Below are 13325 nucleotides of genomic sequence, written 5' to 3'. Positions count from 1 at the left end.
ATTATCTAAGTACTGTAGACTACTTTCTTTTAACTTTGAATAACTTGACAACAAAAAGTAAAATTGCTATTCAGAAACTTCCATGATACGAATGAAAAGGGCAGGCCTTTTCAGGTTTTAAAAATTCCACCTTGTGTTTCTTCGCTTGCTATGCGTGCCAATAGAGAGAATACGTTGCTAGGAACTTGTTCAGCATGTACCTCATGACAACAGCAGTTGGACAGCAATATTCAAACCTACCTCGAGTGGTATGAGATATTTCATATAGACTTCATCTTCCAATTACCCAGTAAGAATACGTTTTCAATATTTCACATATACAATTTCCATTCAAGGTAATCCCGAAGAACAGAGTTCTAATGCACATTATTTTAGCAACTGCAGCAAAAGATCTATCATAGTCAATGAGTTAAAATATATCTTTCAACGGTCTATTTTTAGACTGACAAACTTAATATCAGATAAGTTGTATATACAAAGCAACCTACGAACCAGTGATCCATGAGAAGAAGTCTATTTTTAAACTGAAAAGCTTCAATTATAACAGATACATTGTATATAGAATCTTATCAAGCAACCCGTACCTAATCCATGAGAGGTTACTGGACTGTGTACATTTAGTCATACACAAGGCATTTCAGTTGTTAATTTTGATACAGAAAATTATCATACTTTTTCGTCTTCATTGCACAAGATGGCACATCAAAATGACAGTCATAGTATTTTCGGCTTCACTCCACCAAATAGAACATCGAAACAAGCAGAAATTTATCAGCTTATTTATGTACAAAGATTAGGAACAACTTATCAAGATCAAGAGCGATCAAGTAACCTCAGTTACAGATGATATATTGACTTTTGCAAGCGCCTGCACCAAGAAGCTGCCTCCACACTTTGAATCTTGGTTGCTGACTGTATACTCAACACCTTCAGTGCTGGATTTGCCATAGTCATTCAACAAGCCAGCCATCCTAGTAGACTGCAATCTGTTAAAAAACAAATTCTTACTCTTCCGAATGGAATTGAATTATGCATGGTATGTGATTATAAAATTTAAACAAAAATAAACCTCGCATTCAAGGATTCAGTCTTATTGTTGATAATCCTTTTTGCAGTTCTTCTATCATTGTTACTTGCCCGTGCTGATTTTGCCTTGTGCTTGTGCTTGTGCTTGTTATTATAGTTTTTCCTTGCTTTGGGAAGTTGATGATGATTATTCTTCACAGTGTGCGACAGCAAGGTGCATGGTGGATCATAAACATCAAGAGCCCATTTCACATGTAACTTGAGATCTGATGGTGAACCGTGCTGTACACGGCTTCCCTTCATGGCAGAAATGAGCTTTGGGGGCACCTGAAGAATAGAAGACCAGTAAATACATAAATACATTAAGGTTTGCAAACGTGAACGTGTATCAATATATGGGACAAACCCATGATAGTAATTATAATTCAATGAACAAGTTCGCATTCGAAAATTGACTAGAAAAATCATTTTGCAGACATGAAATCTGATGTATTTATGTTTATACAAAGTGCAATTCTATCTTTTGAAATAAACCAACTAAGGAAGTTTAATCCATATAAAAAATTATGATGAGCTTATCTTCTTACTAAACTCTCTTCCTAATAGGCAAGAAAAAATTACAGATTTGGAATAAAAAATAGAATTGTCAAATATTTTTACCTTTACCAACTAGATTGCATATCCAAATAGTGAATTGATGACTAGAATGTGATACTCGAAATTAGAAAGTTGTATGGTCTTTCACAAGTAAATTTTCAGTATAAATCCCAAGTATTTAGACATAATTTGGAGAATCAGGAACTCACGGGAAGAGACATTGATCGTGCGTATGTAGGATTAGCCTTTGTGGGGGAACACTGATTTGAAAATTCTGTGCTTAGTAAGCTACAAGTATCACCTATGTAAAGGTCACTGACATCTGCCACCAGTGTTGAAGGAAATGTTGTAGATTTGGCCAAGGCTTTGGGTTTCCAGTCAGCAGGAAGACATAAGTTTTCATGAGTTTCTGTCTTCTTGGGTTCAAGTATTTTCTCATCTGAAGTAATACCATCAATAGATAACTGTCCTTGAAGATCATTAATAGACAGAATCAAAGCATGAGAGCCATCAACTCCATGTATAGTGATCATGTTCTCACTACAGATAGAAGGAACATTTGGAATCCGCATGTTTGTGACCCCAGTACTCTGATTATTATTCAAACAAGCACAAACTTCCACGGTTGCATGGAATTTCTCACAGCTGACACAGTATTCATGCAAATCAGCAATAGCATATTCAGGAAGTGTATCTAAACAAGAGAAACTTCCCATGCAGCTGCTAGTGTACAAAGGAAGATCTGCCAAGTCATAAGGGATTCACAATTGGTTAGACATGATAGTACTGCAACAGAAGCTCCTGTTCAAGACTGATGATGCACTTTATCATCAATTACATAGTTTAAACATAATAAAAATACGCATACTTGTAATTAGAAGGCATTGAAGCTACCGCATGCATTTCTTTTACACAATCTTAGACAATAACAAGAACGGCAATTTACCAAAGGGCGCACTTGAAAATCTGAATTTACCAAAAGGCGTACACTACTTTGGTATTTACCAAAGAGCGCACTTTTTTAAAAACATTTCCTATTTTACCCTCATGATAATTTGACTTTTTCTATTGTTTTTCTTTTCTTCATTATATTTCTCTCACTTCTCTCTCTCCTCTGTCGGCAGAATATAGGAATAACATTAGTCAATTTTTAATCACATTTTAATATATTTGAAAAAGCCAAAATAAATAATGGACACCAGATTTGAACTCCTTGCAATTTTAGAAATCCACAGGAACTTAAATGGGTGCAATCGGAGCTTTCTAGGTCGATCAGTGGGTTTCGGTCAAAACCCACTGATGGACTTCTAAAATTAAAAAGTTCAAATATGGTGTACATTATTTATTTTGGCTTTTATAGATGTTAACAAACAAAATCAAAGAATCGGCATAAAAGACCACGTTGGGCCTGATATGGAATCATATCGGGCCCAACGTGAGGATCATATCATGCCAATCACGCCGGGCCTGATTTGAGTCCATATCAGCCCAATGTGGGTTTGATCGATCGATTCTTTGTTGTTAACATCTATAAAATAAATAATGGACACATATTTGAACTTGCAATTTAAAGAAACCGAAATCGGAGTTATCTAGGTCCATCATGGGTTTTCACCGAAACTCACTGATGAATCTAGAAGCTCCGATCGCACCCATTTCATTCTATGAATTTCTAAAATTACAAGAAGTGAAAATATGATGTCCATTATTATTTTGGCCCTAATGGTGGACCAGAGGTTTTGAAAACCCTAAATCTCTCTTTCTTTTTTCCCTATTTTTTGTTTAGGCATGATACGAAGAGATATCACGCCCACGTTGGGTATGATATCTCTTCATATCGCCCGATGTGGGCTGATATGGAGATATCGTGCCTAGATACAACAAAAATAAATTAAAAAAAAAATAAAGAGAGATTTAGGGTTTTCAAAACCTCTATGAAATAAATAATGGACACCATATTTTCACTCGTAATTTTAGAATAGAAACTGAAATGGGTATAATCGGAGCTTTAGGTCGATCGGTGGGTTTCAAACCCATCGATGGACCCTAAAGACCGATCGACCCATTTCGCTTTATGATTTCAAAATGCAGAAGTTCAAATACGGTGTCCATTATTTATTTCGCTTTATAGATGTTAACAAGCAAAATCAAAGAATCGACATAAAAGCCCCGTTGGGCCTGATATGAATCATATCATGCCCAACGTGGGCATGATATCATTCCATATCAGGCCCACGTTGGGCCCGATTTCTATATCGGCCCAATGTGGACTTTTTATCGATTCTTTGATTTTGCTTGTTAACATATATAAAAAGTCGAAATAAATAATGAACACCATATTTGAACTCCTTGCAATTAGAAAATGAAATGGGTGCAATCGGAGCTCTAGGTCCATCGGTGGGTTTTGACCAAACCCACTTATCGATCTCTCAGATTGCACCCATTTCAGCTTCTATAATTTCTAAAATTACAAGGAGTGAAAATACGGTGTCCATTATTAGCATTCCTGATGGTAGACCAGAGGTTTTGAAAACCCTAAATCTCTCTTTCTTTCTTTTTTCCTTTTTTTTAGGCTATACGAAGAGATATCATGCCCACGTTGGGCACGATATCTCCGATATGAGGACATCGAGCCTAGTAACAAACAAAACTAAAAAAAAAGAAATAAAGAGAGATTTAGGGTTTCAAACCTCGTCCACCATTAGAGTGCCAAAATAATGGACACCATATTTTCACTCCGTAATTTTAGAATTATAGAATCGAAATGGGTGCGATCGGTTTGATCGATCGGTTTTGGTGAAACGGACCTGAGAGCCGATCGCACCCATTTCGCCTATGATTTCAAAATCAAGGAGTTCAAATATGGTGTCCATTATTTATTTTGCCTTATATATGTTAACAAGCAAAATCAAAGAATCGGCAAAAAACCACAATATGGACTCAAATCAAGCCCAACGTGGGCTCGAGATATGGAATGATATCAGGCCCACGCTGGGCCTGATATGGAATGATATCGCGTTGGGCGATATGATTCCACATCGCCCAACGCGCTTTTGCCGATTCTTTGATTTTGCTTATTAACATCTATAAAAGCCAAAATAAATAATACATATTTGAACTCCTTGTAATTTTAGAAATCCATGAAATGGGTGCATCGGAGCCTCTGGGTCCACCGTGGTGGGTTTCACCAAACTCACTAATCGGCATGTAAGCTCGATCAGACCATTTTCTATAATTCTAAAATTACAAGGAGTGAAAATAGTGTCCATTATTATTTTGGCACTCTAGTGGTGGATCAGAGGTTTTAAAACCCTAAATCTCTCTTTATTTTTTTTTTTGTTCAGTTCCCCGATACCCATATCATGGCCCACATCGGGCTCGATACGGGAGATATCGGGCCCGATATGAAGAGATATCAGGCCCAACGGGCATGATATCTCTTCATATCCTAAACAAAAAAGGAAAAAAAAGAGATTTAGGGTTTTTCAAAACATCTGGTCCATTAGAGTGCCAAAAATAATAATGGACATCATATTTTCACTCCTTGTAATTTTATAAATTCATATAAACTGAAATGGGTACGATCGGATCGGTCAAAACCCACTTATGGACCTAGAGAGCTCCGATTGCACCCATTTCAGTTTCTATGGATTTCTAAAATTGCAAGGAGTTCAAATATGGTGTCCATTATTTATTTTGGCTTTTTATAGATATTAACAAGCAAAATCAAAGAATCGGCAAAAAAGCCCACATTGGGCCTGATATGGACTCAAATCATGCCTAACGTGAGCCTGATATGGAATTATATCAGGCCCATATCAGGCCCAACGTGGGCTTTTATGCCGATTCTTTGATTTTGCTTGTTAACATTTATAAAAAGCTAAAATAAATAATGTACACCATATTTGAACTCCTTGTAATTTTAGAAATCCATAGAAACTGAAATGAATGCAATCGGAGCTCTCTATGTCCATCAGTAGGTTTTGACCGAAACCCACTGATCGACCTAGAAAGCTCCGATTGCACCCATTTAAGTTCATGTGGATTTCTAAAATTGCAAGGAGTCCAAATCTGGTGTCCATTATTTATTTTGGCTTCTTCAAATGCATTAAAATGTGATTAAAGATTGACTAATGTTATTCCTATATTCTGCCGACAGAGGAGAGAGAGAAGTGAGAGAAATATAATGAAGAAAAGAAAAATAATAGAAAAAGTCAAATTATCATGAGGGTAAAATAGGAAATGCTTTTAAAAAAGTGCGCTTTTTGGTAAATACCAAAGTAGTGTACGTCTTTTGGTAAATTCAGATTTTCAAATGCGCCTTTTGGTAAATTGCCGTAACAAGAATCTTGCAACACTAATGCTCTAAGGAGAATATATAAACATTTAATAAAATAAACAAATGTGCCATGTGTGTCAGCTATTTTTCTAATAGAAAACAGTAACAACATATCTAGCAAAAAAAACAAAAACATCAGCATGTTTATATTTATACATCAAACAATTGCACAGATCAAAGCATACTTAATTAAGAAAATGCAAAACGATGCAAGGTAATTCCCCTGAAAAGCTTCTGCATAGGTAGATTTGTTATCTAAATTGGATAAAAAAACACTTCATAGTGGAAGAACAAAGAAAAAAACAAACTACTTGATAATAACATGCAGTTTACCTTTCATCATCTAAAATGCTAGACCTGTGTCATGGAACAGATTATAATCCTATAGTTTTCTATTTTGTTGTGCAATGAGCAATCCAAAACTGATCTTTTAACAAAAAAAAATGGTAACCGTGAAATAATGCATATCCATGATTCCAATATGCATGGTTCCTTTTGGACGCTGCAACCAACTCTCCTTGCATAATGTCATCGTTTTGTTTTCTGACTCAAAAGCAAAACACACGTAATAGATTTTGTTGATAAAAGTATAAGAACCGTCTAAACAACCAACTACAATTAAACGACAAAATGGTATACATCACGAAAGGCCTAAAATTTAACTACAGGAAGAAGCCTGCTGATAGTATAAGTTAAACGATAGCAGGGAGTGAAGTAGATAGATCACGAAAAGAAAGAAAGCAAACAACTACAAAGACGGTATCTTTCTCAGAGACAAGTAGAAAACATGACAGATATCATCAGTTACCTCAGTCCGAAGAGACGATGGACCGTATCAGACAAATCCCCAAGACAGAAGCCGGCGACGAAAACCAACACAGGCAAAAAAAAAAAAAATCGCAGAATATCTAAGGAGACTCTTAGGTCAAAAAGAAAAGGAAAGGACCGTGAACGACTGGAAAAGAGAAGGAGAAGGACATCCAATAACTCGCAACGCCGAGACCCGATCGTACTATTGAGTCAAATTACCCCGCCGACTCCATTTCTCGAGTTGTTTGAGGCGATGGGAGCAAGAAGCACCATTGAACGAAGTCATCGATGGGATCATGACGGCGCGTCGAGGGAGGCGCCCTCCGACCACCGAAGGCATGATCGATGCACGCGGAGGTGAGGAAGAAACCCTAGACCGAGATATTTTTTTCCGATAAACCCGATAAAATTAGCCTATCCGGCGGGGAAACGGAGAAGAAAAAGATCAGCTCGAGTGTAAAGCCAAAGGAGACCTCTCTCTCACATGGGGCCAGCTGCGGGGATGTGCTACGGGCATTTTGACCGGAGATAAAACACTTTTTTTTCTCATGAGAGAAAATAAATTTTTAAAAAAAAAATTCTTAGTTTGTATTCTGCGAAAGTAATTTATATGAGAGGTGCTTTTCTGCTGGATAGAAATATTGTATTGAATTGTAATTAATCCAACTCGATTTCGGAAGTATTTTAAACTGTAAATTGAAATTTTCAATTATTCAATTTCGATTTAATCATTATTTGGATAGTAAGAATAAATTCTGTCAAATAATAATTTGTATATTTATTTTAAAATAAATTTAAAGAGGCATAAGAGATAGTATTTATACGATAAAATAATACTTTCAAAGAATATGTATCATTTATTCGATTGAATCAATCGAATTATACATAGAGAATGTGTTTTTGTTATCTTCATCCATTTACGATAACTCATGAGCCCTAATGCTAATTGCTTTTTAAAAAAAACGTTTCATTTAGTCTAAATCCTAAATCTTAAAATTAAAGGTGGAAAAAATTAATTTTAATGATTCTATATAGGGCAACGGTATAGGAGAAAAAAAATATAAAAATTCAGATTTAATATCGACATATCACATATACCGTATTGATATCAAAATATTAATATAAACGGTATAGAATTCATATTGATCCTATCTAAAAATCGTGAAAAAGACTAACTGGGGATATGACTTCTGGGTTGACTATAACGACCCGGCCCCTTAGGCGGCCCATTTAACGGCCCCTTGGTAGTCCCTTATGTCGTCAACCGACGATCCTCGACCGTACCGTTACTCACGAGATCTTCTCATCCCTGGCCAGTGGATTTTTGCCTTCCCCAGGATTCGAACTCTAGACCTCCAGGCTAAGTACTAGAGTTTATGAATCCTTGTAGCCAAATGAGCGCCAATCCTGGTAGCCAAGTGAGCGGCGCTCACTTGGCTACAAGGATTCATAAACTCTAGTACTTAGCCTGGAGGTCTAGAGTTCGAATCCTGGGGAAGGCAAAAATCCACTGGTCAGGAGTGGGAAGACCTTGTGAGTAACGGCACGGCCGAGGGTTGTCGGTCGACGACATAAGGGGTCGCCAAATGAGCCGCCAGTTGGGTCACCTAAGGGACCGCCAAGGGGCCGCTAAATGGGCCGCTAGTTGGGCTGCCTAAGGGGCTGGGTTGTTACAATAAAAAGGCGCCTTTTTATTGTAACGACCCGGCCCCTCGGCCCTTGGGCGGGCCAACTGGCGGCCCAACTGGTGACCACTTATGTTGTTAACCGACAACCCTCGGCCGTGTCGTTACTCACTAGAATTTCCCACCCCTGACCAGTGGATTTTTTCCTTCCCCAGGATTCGAACTCTAGACCTCCAGGCCGCTCACTTGGCTACCAGGATTCATAAACTCTAGTACTTAGCCTGGAGGTCTAGAGTTCGAATTCTGGGGAAGGCAAAAATTCACTGGCCAAGGGTGGGAAGACCTAGTGAGTAACAGCACGGTCAAGGGTCGTCGGTCGACGACATAAGGGGTCGCCAAATGGGCCGCCAATTGGGTCGCCCATGGGACCGCCAAGGGGCCGCCAGTTGGGCCACCCAAGGGGCCGAGGGGCGGGGTCGTTACATTGACCGTGTGTAAAATCTGCTCTACTCTACAATACAAGAAACGTCAGTATCGAGCCAGGGAAGGGGTCCCCGGCGTTGACCCTCTGACGCTCAAATCAGTCACTAGAAAGATGGAAGAAAACAAAGCAATTGCAAGCACAAGCTTTAATAGTGAATAACACTTACCTCCGCCGATGCATGGACACCCTTTATATAGTGTCCTAATGGGCAATGCACACACTCTCCAAGGCATGGGCACGTTTTCCCAACTATCCCATGAAAGGATGTAAAAAAAGTGTCTCTGATACCATACCTTAACACTGTTGGTGCGGTTAGCACTAACGATTTAACCCAGGTTTTGATGAATGACAAATCAGGTTAAGTTAGTTTGTTGTTGTCTGACACTTTGATCGAGTGTGCAGGAGAAGTCCAGACAGGTCGACGGGCTGACCGGATGTCTGGCACGAAGCCCAGCTAGGTCGACGGGCTGACTGGATAGCTGGCACGAAGTCCAAGCGGGTCGACGGGCTGACCGGACGCTTAGGCACGAAGTCCAGCTAGGTCGACGGGCTGACCGGATAGATGGCACGAAGTCCAGACGGGTCGACGGGATGACCGGACGTTTGGCAGGTAAGTGAGGTAAGTCACTGGAGGGGAGTGACTGCGAGGACGCGTTACCGGGAAGGGAACATTAGGCGTCGATCCGGCTTAGATCCATTTAGGATATCTAAGTCGAGATCGTGACTAGATTCCGGTCTCGGAAAGACGGAATCTAAGTCATACTCTTTTTGCTAATTCATACTCACTTTGCTTATCTATAAAACTGTGCTAACAATCTGTGTTGCAGGGTATATTTGCCTCGGACTAACCTTTTCTTGCAGGAGAAGGACTTTCTGGAGAAGAGGGGTCCGGGCGCCCGGAGGCAAGTTTTATCCAAGCCGAGTCGTCGCCACGTGGAGTTCGCTGATTAGACTTGTCACGTCGCACCAGGGCGCCCGGAAGGGATCCAGGCGCCCGGAGCAGCATATAAAAGAAACCCCAGGGGTGGAGCTTTAGAATCATTTCAGAACTCTTAGATTGCTTACTCTGCTGCTCTGCGCTCCAACGACGCTAACGAAGCTCCGACAACGCGCTCTTGTCCTTGTAGTTTTCCTTCTGTCGGTATAGCTTTGTTTTACTGTTTATTAGCATTTCTTGTACGATCTTTGTAATTATTATTTCGAATTGCTAGTAAATTGCCCAACGAAAGTACTCACGGAGTACGGGCCTTCGAGTAGGAGTCGTCACAGGCTCTGAACGAAGTAAAAACACCGTGTTCATTTATCTGTTGTTTTTAATTCCGCTGCGCTTAACTCTTTTCAACGTTGTTTTTCGAATCGATATTCACCCTCCTCTATCGACGTTTCATGATCCAACAAGTGGTATCAGAGCAGGTACCGCTCTGATTTGGTGCAACCACCAATTAGACAGGGGGTGAAAAATTAACTTTTATTTTTTTTCGATTTTCAGTTTTACGCTTAATTCCAATCTGGTATTATTACCTGTTTTGGAAACTTTTTTCGTTGCAATTAAATCTAAATTGGTGCAACACCAATTTAGATACTTCTATTATTTTTCCCGCACTGCTAATCCAAGACCAAGTCTTGGGATATCTTTTTTCGTTGTTTACTTATGTGCAGGATGTCTCAACAAGAAGGCTTCAGCACAATACGTCCTCTCCTATTCAACGGGGATGACTTCTCGTACTGGAAGAAAAGAATGGAGGTGTACCTAAAGACAGACTACGATCAATGGTTCAGCGTCATAAAGGTCTACCGAGCTCCAGCCGACAACTCCGGAAATCCACTAGACCCGGAACAGTGGACTCCGGACATGAGGAAAAAGGCGTCGACGGAAAACAAAGCAATCAACACGCTACACTGCGGTCTAACACGAGAAGAGCTGAAGAAGTTGAAACAAGTTTACAAGTCAAAGACTTCATCAATCAAGCTCAACTTCAAATGGAATTCCGAGATGGACTCGGATTCGACACGAGGGTGCCTCCACTGTTTACAATGATGAGCTTCGATCTTTGGAGATCAAGGATCAAGAATTTTCTAATGGTGGAGATAGAGCAATGGTTTGCTCTAATGGAAGGGTTCGAGGCTCCAACAAATTCCAAGGGCAAAGTTCTCAAGAAAAGTAAATGGAGCCAAGACCAAATTCAAATGTGTGAGGTGAATGATAAGGTAACCAAATTATTGGTTAATTTATTGCCAAGCATCATTCTTAGAAAAATTGGAGAATTCAAATATGCCAAGGAGCTTTGGAGCAAGTTGGCAACAATTCAAGAGATCCCCTCCATTGTACACGACGAAGAAAAATCCAAAGAGGGCGACTCATTGGATCAAGACCAAGAAGAGGAGGACTCCAAAGTTGAGAGATGCTCAATTTCCGAAGAAGAAGTCCAAGAAACTTCATCTTCAAGGAAATGCAATGAAAAGGGCAAGGAGGGAGCATACTCCTTGTTCCATGTCCAAGAAGAAGATGAAGAAGTCTCCACCTCTAGGATTGAGGGGGAGCAATTCTCTTTGACACCGGATCACGCAGAAGGAGAAGTCTCCACATCCGGGTCAAGAAGAGAAGAGGATGAAGAAGCTTCCACCTCCACGAGTTAAGTAAAATCAATAGGAGGAAAATCATCTTCAGATCAAGAGAAAGCTTCTACATCAACATCAAGTGGAGGAGCAAGTGTCAACCCTACACAAGAAGGTAAAAATATTTCAATTAAAAATAAAAATCATATTATATATTTTTAGTGTAGGGAACATGGGCACTACAAGAGCAAGTGCCCAAAATTGGCCAAGAAGAAGGGTTAAATGGCACAAAAGGGCAAAGAGAAGCCCAAGGCGACCGTTCCCACAACAAAGAAGAACAAGGAGCACATTGTGTGTTTTTTGTGTAAACAAAAGGGACACTATAGGAGTCAATGTTCCAAGGGGAAGAAAGCGGTCAAGGCTCAAGTAGGAAGCTCAACTCAAGGGGGAGCCTCCAAGGTAAAGAAGAAGGTATCATTTATTGAGCCTATTCCCTTAAATAATGGTAAAAAGTACGATAGTTCTAATTTATATCATTTCAATGCTATTTATCATGAAAATAGGAGGCATGATAAAGTTAAGGAAAATCATGTAGATTTTCATGCTAAAACCTCTCAACCTAGGTTTAGAAAGATAGATAGAAATTTAGGCAAGAACTCTAAAAACTCTAGGTATTTACCTAAGAAAAAGAAAAATCTATGGTTGAGGGATTATGGAAGGAAAATCAAGTCTTAAGGTCAAGACTTGATAAATTGGAGAGAACCCTTAGAAAAATCACAAATAACACACAAGGGTCAAAGAGTCAAAACCTAGGACTAGGAGCACAAAAGCCATCCAATGGCCATAGAGGTTTGGGATACAAACCTCAAGCTAAGAAGGATGTACCTTCCTACCATAGGGTTCCATATAGGTATGGAACAAACCCTAAATCTAAGGGTAAAGTCAAGGATACAAGGGAAGTCATCCCTAGAAGTATCTTTGCAACAACAAATGTGACTAAGACTTCTAAGAAGTCTAAGAAAGTCACAAAGAAGGTGTCTAGGAAGGTATCTAGGGAAGTTATTCCTAGCGAGTACCTAGAGCATCCAAGGAGCACCAATAGGTTTTGGGTTCCTAGGAGCATTTTCTCTACCCCGTAGATGGGTTAGAGAGTGTCAACTCTAAATGGAAGGGTAGTTAACCCAATCATGATGAAGTTGACATTCAAGGAGCATTTTCAAGATTATTATTAACTTTTAAAAATGAAATAGAGTTTACTAGTTACTCTTTGAAAGAGTAAAATGTGTCAAACTTGAGAAGTAAATGATTTTATTTTAAATTGGTACAATTTGGGAAAACATAAGAAATACCAAGTTGAGATTGTGGTATTGTCTTAGGATTACTCTCTTGGAAAATTGATATGCCAACATTTGAGGAATGGACTTAATTTTAATTGGCATAAATTAATCAAGAGAAATAGAAATGTCAATTTTGATTTTGGCATTTTCTTGAACCATAAGGGTCAATCTAGTTTTAAATTTTAGTTTAGCTAAGGTTTAAGGATACTTAGACAGGTAATCTAGGTATATTTTATTTATGCTAAAATTTATCATGATTGATTGTCCATCATATATCATGACATCATGTTTATTTTTGCAAATCATGCCTTATTATGAAAAACACAAAAATACCATGTCATGACATACATACATCATGTAATTATAGGAAATTTTTCTTTTGAAAATTATTTCTCTTTGATGTAAGTCATACCATCATCAAGCATTATTTTTATTTCTTTGCAAAATAAGGACAAATGACATTGATCAACAAGTGAACAACAAGTAACATCCTTGGTGGATGTGTATATATTCAAAATGTCTAGATAGATATGCATGATCCCTAGATTAGG

General features: G+C 38.9%; 1 protein-coding gene across 3 annotated transcripts; it reads right to left on the bottom strand.

Annotated features, from left to right (window-relative positions):
* Positions 1-648: 648 nt before the first annotated feature.
* LOC122005252 lies at positions 649-7284 on the bottom strand. 3 transcript variants are annotated; one of them, XM_042560223.1, is made up of 4 exons: positions 6992-7284; positions 1833-2365; positions 1070-1353; positions 649-986 (listed from the first exon to the last, which is right to left on the bottom strand). In XM_042560223.1, the coding sequence occupies exons 1-4, from the start codon at positions 7110-7112 to the stop codon at positions 824-826; spliced, it is 1101 nt and encodes a 366-aa protein (XP_042416157.1). In that variant the 5' UTR covers positions 7113-7284; the 3' UTR covers positions 649-823. The 3 variants fall into 3 exon arrangements, with proteins under 3 accessions (XP_042416157.1, XP_042416159.1, XP_042416158.1); XM_042560225.1 differs by having other exon boundaries at positions 6771-7282; XM_042560224.1 differs by lacking the exon at positions 6992-7284 and adding an exon at positions 6414-6764.
* Between the last annotated feature and the right edge of the window lie 6041 nt (positions 7285-13325).

This window comes from Zingiber officinale, chromosome 7B (assembly GCF_018446385.1).
Source record: "Zingiber officinale cultivar Zhangliang chromosome 7B, Zo_v1.1, whole genome shotgun sequence".
Classification (NCBI taxonomy): Eukaryota; Viridiplantae; Streptophyta; class Magnoliopsida; order Zingiberales; family Zingiberaceae; genus Zingiber; species Zingiber officinale.
Note: the sequence above shows the minus strand (reverse complement) of the source record. Positions and strands in the feature narration are given on the sequence as shown.

What these genes read in the sequence shown, in the direction of transcription:
- LOC122005252 (XM_042560223.1), bottom strand. Translation starts at nt 7,112, where the DNA reads ATGCCTTCGGTGGTCGGAGGGCGCCTCCCTCGACGCGCCGTCATGATC. An exon ending in CGAGAAATGGAGTCGGCGGG is followed by an intron (nt 2,366 to 6,991) that starts GTAATTTGACTC and finishes ATGACTTGGCAG; the next exon opens with ATCTTCCTTTGTACACTAGC. An exon ending in ACTGAATCCTTGAATGCGAG is followed by an intron (nt 987 to 1,069) that starts GTTTATTTTTGT and finishes GTTTTTTAACAG; the next exon opens with ATTGCAGTCTACTAGGATGG.